The 8,195-nt window shown below is 39.2% G+C and overlaps 1 protein-coding gene across 1 annotated transcript; it reads left to right on the top strand.

Moving 5' to 3' along the window:
* Positions 1-522: 522 nt before the first annotated feature.
* LOC107563563 (serine/threonine-protein kinase PLK3-like) lies at positions 523-7,975 on the top strand. The gene is made up of 15 exons (XM_016248464.1): positions 523-825; positions 2,467-2,574; positions 2,661-2,777; positions 2,969-3,098; positions 3,193-3,280; positions 3,361-3,456; positions 3,854-4,052; positions 4,224-4,350; positions 4,469-4,581; positions 5,003-5,120; positions 5,578-5,661; positions 5,771-5,933; positions 6,115-6,244; positions 7,134-7,247; positions 7,345-7,975. The coding sequence occupies exons 1-15, from the start codon at positions 628-630 to the stop codon at positions 7,540-7,542; spliced, it is 1,983 nt and encodes a 660-aa protein (XP_016103950.1). The 5' UTR covers positions 523-627; the 3' UTR covers positions 7,543-7,975.
* The last annotated feature ends 220 nt before the right edge of the window (positions 7,976-8,195 follow it).

The following is an 8,195-nucleotide window of genomic DNA, read 5'->3' as shown; positions in this document are numbered from 1 at the left end:
AGGGGGGGGGGGGGGGGTCTCCGTAGTTTATTAATTGAGCCGCAAGGGGGCGCATGAAACCACAAGTTTCTCTCAGTTCTGTACAGCTGTATGTTCCACAATGGTGTAATTTAGCTTTATCCACATGATGTAAATACAGTCTGTGTATGTGCAGTTGTACACGCAAAACTCATGGCGGCCATCTGTATATGTTGTTTTTACCCAGTACGACATCAAATCTGCCTTGATAATGCTAAATAAATGTTCACATTATACAAAAACCCTAAACAGAGGAAAAAAGATACACTGTCAATTAAGCAGCCAGTGCAAGTCATCCGAAGGTCCGTATAATCACGTCAACTATGATTGGATGATGTTCTTAGGTTTCCATTCACTTTCTACAGCACTTTCATATGCGTCTCTCTGATCTTTGATTGAATCTCCAGCAGCCAATGGCGTTGTTTCTTTCCAGACGTCCCCGTCTGTCGCCCCGCCTCTGCCCGTGACGTCACGGACCGTTTATATACGGCAGGTCTCCGGCGGCGCGGCATGTTTGACTCGCGCAGGATTAACGTAGCAGAACTTCGCCAGACTTTGGGACTTCACAGAAGGAGTTTATTTTCGAGGGCGAAGGGTCTATGTTAATGAATGGACCCTGCTTGTTTTACTTCAGCGCAGCGTCTTTCTTGTAAAATGATGAATCCGGATTTGTTCAAACCGTGTCAAGCGGCCGCCAAGCCGAACCGGAGTAACGTTAAATCCGAGCACGTTAAGACGGAGATCGCGCAGGTGGTGGTTGACGCAAAGACTGGAAGATCGTACTGTAAAGGAAAGCTTTTGGGAAAGGTACCAATCTGTTTTTCAGTGTTTGAAATAAATCGGAGCTGGGCATTTTAATTATTGATGTGATTTGTCACGGTTTATTTGATCGCATTTCCTGACGAGCTTAAACGTGCACGGTGCGCATTATATCGGTCTCGTGCTTGGGTTTGGCTGGTTTTGGGAGATGTGCTTCGGTGCACCAGAACCACTGGACCGCAGTGTCTGCGTTTCTAGAACCTGCCTGCCGGTTTTTCCAGCACTGCATCTTATGTCTTTCAAATATTGTCCATTGTGTGATTTTCTGCCAAGACAGTACATGCAGTTTACAATTGCGAGGATTTTTAATACGTTTCCAGATTTGATTCGATGTCAGGAAGAGATGAATGGATGAATGAATCCGTGCAGCAATGTAAATGATGCTACATTGCTCTTGAGCAGTGGAACCAATGACCACTGTCCCGGTTCTGTTCACTTGTTTACAAAGGCTCTTTTTTAATTAGACTATTGATTATTAGAAGTCTGGTTAATCCCAGTTTTTAAAGTGCCGCATCATTGTGCGATGCTGTAAGGAGGGGTTGGACAATTGGGGAAAGAATACGTCATTCCTTTGTACATGTGTTGGACCAACTAAGGATTGTTTATTGTAATATTATTCTAGTAATTAGGACCGTATAACTTAAGAGTGATAAATAAAAAGAAAACGTAAAAAAGTGCTTCTGAACCTATTTTTTTTATGTAATTATTGATTTATTGATTTATAACACCCATGTTCATTAAATGAAATATTGCTGTGATGCATTATTATTCAGATGTATGAATGGAACTAAACTAAACTGTGAATCAGTGTTTGTCAATTATAGTTACATTGCATTATATTTTCCGTCATTCCTTTGTACATGTGTTGGACCAACTAAGGATTGGTGCAAAAATGCCCAAAATAATGTGTTTGTTTGTTTGTTTGTTTGTTTTACGAGATTGGGAATATCGATGTATGTTTAAAAAAATCAAACATCGAATTTGTTAAACGAATCGACTAATAAACGTAGAATTTGCCTTATATAATAAATAAATAAAAAACCGGACAAATTAATGTTTTGTGCAGCTTTATGATGCATCAGATGTGACCGATATGGGGTTAACCGATAAATGGTAATCTCAAAAAGGAAAGGGAAAAAAAGCAACTACCAACAGCTGCAAAGCTTGAAGTTAATGGTAGATCTTTTAAAACGTTTTCTAATTCAAAAAGAAAAATCTGTGGTGCCCGATTTGATTTGAGATAATAGCCTTTTTTTTTCCAGTTAAAGCATTTGCAAAATGGATGACACTGTTTTTATATGGCGCAAAGGGTAAAAATGCCCATAAATCAATTCCAGATTGCAAATACTGGTCTGGACGTATTGACTGTCTCTGGACTCCATACGGCATTCTTGACATTAGTGATGCTGAAAACATATGAATCAAACGTTAAACACACTGGTAATCTCCAAATATGTTGTCTTTGTAAGCAACTAGCCAGTTTTTCAGCCACAGTCATTGAGTCTTGAGACCGTTGTACAGGCACCTGCAGCCAAATCTTAAGTTAATCATAACCTTGAATTGAAACAGCAGCATTTTTTTCCCTGTTGAAACATTCTGTGACTAAATATATAATGGCTTTTGTTTTAGGGTGGTTTTGCACGATGTTATGAGATGACGGATCTTGCCAACAACAAGATGTATGCTGTGAAAGTTATTCCTCAAAGCAGAGTCGCAAAGCCACACCAGAGAGAGAAGGTAAACAAGCCATAGCCAAATACACATGTGAATCATCATATTTCTAGCTGCCTCTCTAATGTTTATTCAATGATTTTGTCTCGTAGATCATTAATGAAATCGAGCTTCACAAAAGCCTCCAACACAAGCATGTGGTGAAGTTTTCCCATCACTTTGAGGACCAAGACAACATTTACATCTTCCTTGAACTCTGCAGCAGAAAGGTGAGTTGCTTTGCTAAAAACAGCGCTCTCGTGGTTTGCTTTGGTGAATACAAGGCATTTACTCTAATCCTGTGCATCTTCCTTGAACTCTGCAGCAGAAAGGTGAGTTGCTTTGCTAAAAAACCGAGCTCTTGTGGTTTGCTTTGGTGAATACAAGGCATTTACTCTAATCCTGTGGTTCATGTTTACAGTCGCTGGCACACATTTGGAAAGCAAGACATACGCTGACAGATCCAGAAGTACGTTACTACCTCAAACAGATCATATCTTCGCTCAAATACCTCCACAACAAAGGCATCCTCCACAGAGACCTCAAACTAGGTATTGTTTTTGTTCGTTTAGCCTGCTGTTTGAATCATAGTATGACATCCATCAAGTTCAATTGGTTTGACAATGCTCTAATTTGTTGTTGCAGGTAATTTTTTTGTGAACGAAAACATGGACTTGAGATTGGGAGATTTTGGGCTGGCAGCAAAGCTGGAGACAGTCGAGCAGAGGAAGAAGTGAGTTTGCATGCCGTCTTCAGTAACTTAAATAGAAATAAACTTGATTTGGTGTGCTAATGTAAAAAATACTCTTGCAGGACCATCTGCGGGACTCCAAACTACCTAGCACCAGAGGTCTTAAACAGACAAGGCCATGGGACAGAGTCAGATGTTTGGTCGCTGGGTTGTGTAATGTAAGTCTTATCACGTCTACTCTACACTGTTTTATGGTTATTGTGTAGACCAGGTTTTCCCAAACTGTGTTTTGCAAGTTCATGAAAGGCTAATAATTAAATTATAAATCCTCATTTAAAAATAAAATGCATTCTAAAAATATTCAAGATTTTGTTTACCTGCATCTCATGTGACCATTAACCATCCTCAGAAAACCACAGACATCAAGTTAATATTTCAAGTACATGTTTTAGAGCAAAGGGGTTCATCTGACAAACAAAAGATTGGGACTTCCTGGTGTAGACTAATATATTATATTAATGTATTTATATTATGGAAAGTCCATAGTAAATACTTGATTTATGCTGCATCAGATCTGACAGCCTTGATGACGAGCTCTTTTTCTGGTCTATTTAGGTACACACTCCTTTGTGGGAATCCACCTTTTGAAACCTTAGACTTGAAGGAGACCTACAAGTGTATTAAGGAAGTGAGATACAGCCTTCCTCCTTCCCTCACTCCCTCTGCACAGAAGCTGATATCCGCAATCCTTCAGAAAAACCCGTCTGACCGCCTTACACTGGATCAGATACTGGCCCACGAGTATTTCACAAAGGTTAGCATACTAATAGCCTGGAGTAGTCTTTCGCCTTTTCCTTGTAACGTAATTATAAAGATTTTTTTTTTTAAGTGTGTACTTCCTCCTTAGACAGTTTCTTACTGTAATTTTGTAGTCCTCTAATCTTTTTTTTTTTCCTTAAATCCACCTACTTTTTCCCTCCCTCAGGGCTTCACCCCAGAAAAACTCCCTCCCAGCAGCTGTGTGATGGTGCCTGAGCTTAATCCACCCAGCCCTGCCAAGAAGTTCTTCACCAAGATGGCTAAAAGCCTCTTTGGCAAGAAGAAATCGAAAGGTATGTACCTACTTTAATTACCAAAATTAGTTTAGTTGACAATAACACCATTGGTTTGGATTCAAACCTTAGTTTCTGACATTGGTTTCTTTGTTATTGACATAAAATGTCGTTGCAGCTGTTGAAAAGACACCTTGTGAGGAGAAAGATGACATTTCTAAACTGGTTTCCGGCATGGTGAAGCACTCCATCGGTCGGCAAATGAGCTACAAGACAATGGGAGTGAATGAGGTAATAATTCATCTTACATTTATGTGCATTGGCATGTATTAATAGCTTCGCCGTAAACTTTTGCTCCCCGGCTGACTCATGGCTGTCGCAGAAAGCTGCGTCAGTATGCATGCTGTTTTTCAGCATAGTTAAAGTGGGCTCTGTGGGGACGTGTTTTGAAAGCTGCTGTAGATGAATAATAGAGTGCAATCGTCCAGCTATTGTGCTGAATGTCTCAGAATAACTCTGTACTGACCAAACCCAAAATTGCAAAACCAAACCCTCACAAGTCACAGAGTTAATCACATGACAAATAGATCTTTTAAGCTTGAGACACGAGGTTGGAAAATAATTGTCCACTGTGCATGATGATAATTGCTTAACTGAGTACAATGAAGTACTTATGATTGTTAAAACAATATGACTTCCTCTTGATACTCAGGCCACTTCTCCTACGGTTCAACTGGCAAGCTCTGGCCCCCTGGACACCCCGGCAGAGGAGGAGTCCAGGAAGTCTGCGTCTCGTTCCTTCAAAGGCACCGTCGCCAGCAGCACTGATGGTAAGGGACCGTAGAAGCTAATTTGCTCAGACATACAGCAGCAAATAGTTTTGCATGCATGTGGCCTATTTTAGGCTCAACCCCCAGGCTTTCAGAGGCCGCTATTAGGAACAAGTTTGTCCAAAAGCATCCTGGCCTAATTCATTTTTATTTTTTTTGCTTAGTTTAGCAGCAAGGTGACTTGCCATTTCTACCCTTCATAGATTTGTCTACCTTTTTACATTTACACTACGAATCAAAAGTTTAGGGTCATGGTTTTCTACAAAAATATTAAGCAGAACAACTGTTGTCTATAATATAATATAACCAAGCTACACTAATATTAAATGTGTATGTATGTATGTGTGTGTGTATATATTACATATATAAATATATTATGCATGTATACCCACCCCACAAGTAATTAAGTCACTTTCATTTAACTTTTGCTCTTTTTGTTTTTTTTCCCCCTCCTCAGCTAGTGACGATATCCCTACCCCTGCTGCTGTGGCCGAATCTGCCATGAAGGTTCTTAACAGTTGCTTGTCTTCCATGCCGACAGGTTTGTTCCCACACTCTGGTCACACTGTGGCGCTTAAGCAATGGTCCTTTTCAAGGTTTACTCTTAAGCCATTGATCATGTACTCAAATATTGTCCTTTCCTCTTCCAGCTTCAAGAAACCCACCCTGCCTTTCTAAAATCAAGCCTTTCATCTGGGTAACCAAGTGGGTCGACTACTCCAACAAATACGGCTTCGGTTACCAGCTCTCCAATCAAAACGTCGGTGTACTCTTCAACGAAGGCACTCATCTGAGCCTGTGTGACCAGCGGCGGTAGGTTCGCTTACTTTGTGTTCCCGTTCACTAATGAGTCTCCAGTTTGGCATTTGGACTGAGCTCTGATTGACCCACATAGAGTGCTTTACCCTTTACAAAGTCTTTGCTTTTGACCAAATTGTTTTAAGAAGCTTTGCTTTATGTGATGTTCCAATTGCTTATTTTTATTCTTCCGCAGGACTGTACATTACTGTCTGACGAACAACAAACACTTTAGTTTTCCAGCTGACGCTTTACCAGAAAAGCTCCAGAATCAAAAGCACATAGTGGATTTGATGGCTAACTACATGGAGCAGAACCTAATGGAGGTAAGTGTAGAAATGAGCTCTTAAATATAGAATTTAGACATTTGTGACCCTCGACCACGAAACCAGTCATGAGGGTCATTTGAATTATGTGATTCTCTATTAAATAACTATTTTTAGTGGTAATATTCTATAATATAATATAACCAAGCTACACTAATATTAAATGTGTATGTATGTATGTGTGTGTGTATATATTACATATATAAATATATTATGCATGTATACCCACCCCACAAGTAATTAAGTCACTTTCATTTAACTTTTGAAATTGAGATTTATACATCATCTGAAAGCTGAATATAAATAAGCTTTCCATTGATGTATGGTTTGTTAGGGTAGGACAACTATTTGAAAATCTGTAATCTGAGGGTGCAAAAAAAATCTAAATATTGAGAAAATAAAGTTGTCCTAATGAAGTCCTTAGCAACGCATATTACCAATCAAAAATTACTTTTGGATATATTTACGGTAGGAAATATACAGAATATCTTTATGGAACATGATCTTTACTTAATGTCCTAATGATTTTTGGCATAAAAGAAAAATTGATAATTTTGACCCATACCAAACAATTGGCTATTGCTACAAATGTACCTGCGCGACTGGTTTTGTGGTCCAGATTCACATTTGAATTATGTGATTCTCTATTAAATAACTATTTTTAGTGGTAATATTTTAAATCGTTTATTTTCTAAAATATAAACTAAACTAAAGTTCAGCACTAACCTTTATCAAGTGAAATTCTATAAAAAAATTAAATATTTTATTCATTTCTATTATTTATATTTTTATGTAAATTTACCTAATAAATCAATCATAAATATGTACAAAAATAAAACAGTTTCTTAAGTTTTATGGTTTATTTTAAAACAAATTTTAATTTTTGTAGGGTGGAGACGTCAACTGTGAGGCCCAGCCACCTCCAAGCTCTTCTCCATTGCTTCTGCAGTGGATCAAGACTGATCACGCCTTAGTCATGCTCTTTGACAACCGAACCCTACAGGTAAGTCTCTGATTTTGCAAAAAAAGGATGAAACATTGAGCATTTGAATTGCTTGGCCAGTTCATAACATTCCCTCTCTTTCCGCTTTCTTTCCCAGGTTAATTTTTACACAGACCATACAAAAATCATCCTGTCCAAGACTTCGGACTCCTCGTACTTGCTGACCTACATCAGCAAGGAGCGCGTCTCTTATTCCTACCCTCTGAATGTGCTTTCCCAATGGGGCTGCTCTCCGGAGCTCCGGCAGCGGCTTCATTATGTGGTACAGCTTCTCCAGCACTACACCAACGCATAATGACTAAGAACTTCGATTACGACTTGCTGCTTACCGCTTCCGTTTGAGAAGCAAAAAAGGACTATGACAAAGAAAAAAAAATCGGGGGAAGCTTCCACGTTGCCATGAAGATCTCCTGTCCTTGGTCATCGACTGGCCTCTTTGAACTATGGTGCACTATTTTTCGTTTGGTTTTTAGTTGTTTTTGCGACCAACCGTATCACACTACCAGCTTGACTCACAGTGTGCACAACCAAAATTTGAGCTTGTTCTTTTTATGATTTCATTTTTTTTAGCTGGACTGAAGTGCAGATGGCAAAACTCACAGGGTTCTTAAGCGTCTTGCTTTTGCTCGCGATGTCCCAAACACTGCGCAAGATGAGCTTGACTTTTTATGCTCGATCACTTGGCCTTTTTTTTTTTTTTTTTAAAAAGGACATTTTATTTCACTAAATAGTACACAAACAAGAAGAGCTACGAACACCAAATGGTTATTCTTTTAATGAGATTAGTTTTAAAGATGGCAGAGGTGAATGGCTGAGGTGGAACTGTAATTCATGGAGGAGCAGTTAGGATTGGGAGAGACTAAAGTGCCTTTCTGATGGATTCCTCTGTGCAATAATGGCCCTGGATCTCAAGCTTAAGTCACAAAGGGAATGAAAGGGGCTTTATAT

This window comes from Sinocyclocheilus grahami, unplaced genomic scaffold (genome assembly GCF_001515645.1).
Source record: "Sinocyclocheilus grahami isolate Dianchi unplaced genomic scaffold, SAMN03320097.WGS_v1.1 scaffold879.1, whole genome shotgun sequence".
NCBI classification, from domain to species: Eukaryota; Metazoa; Chordata; class Actinopteri; order Cypriniformes; family Cyprinidae; genus Sinocyclocheilus; species Sinocyclocheilus grahami.
This window is presented reverse-complemented; position numbering and strand designations above follow the sequence as displayed.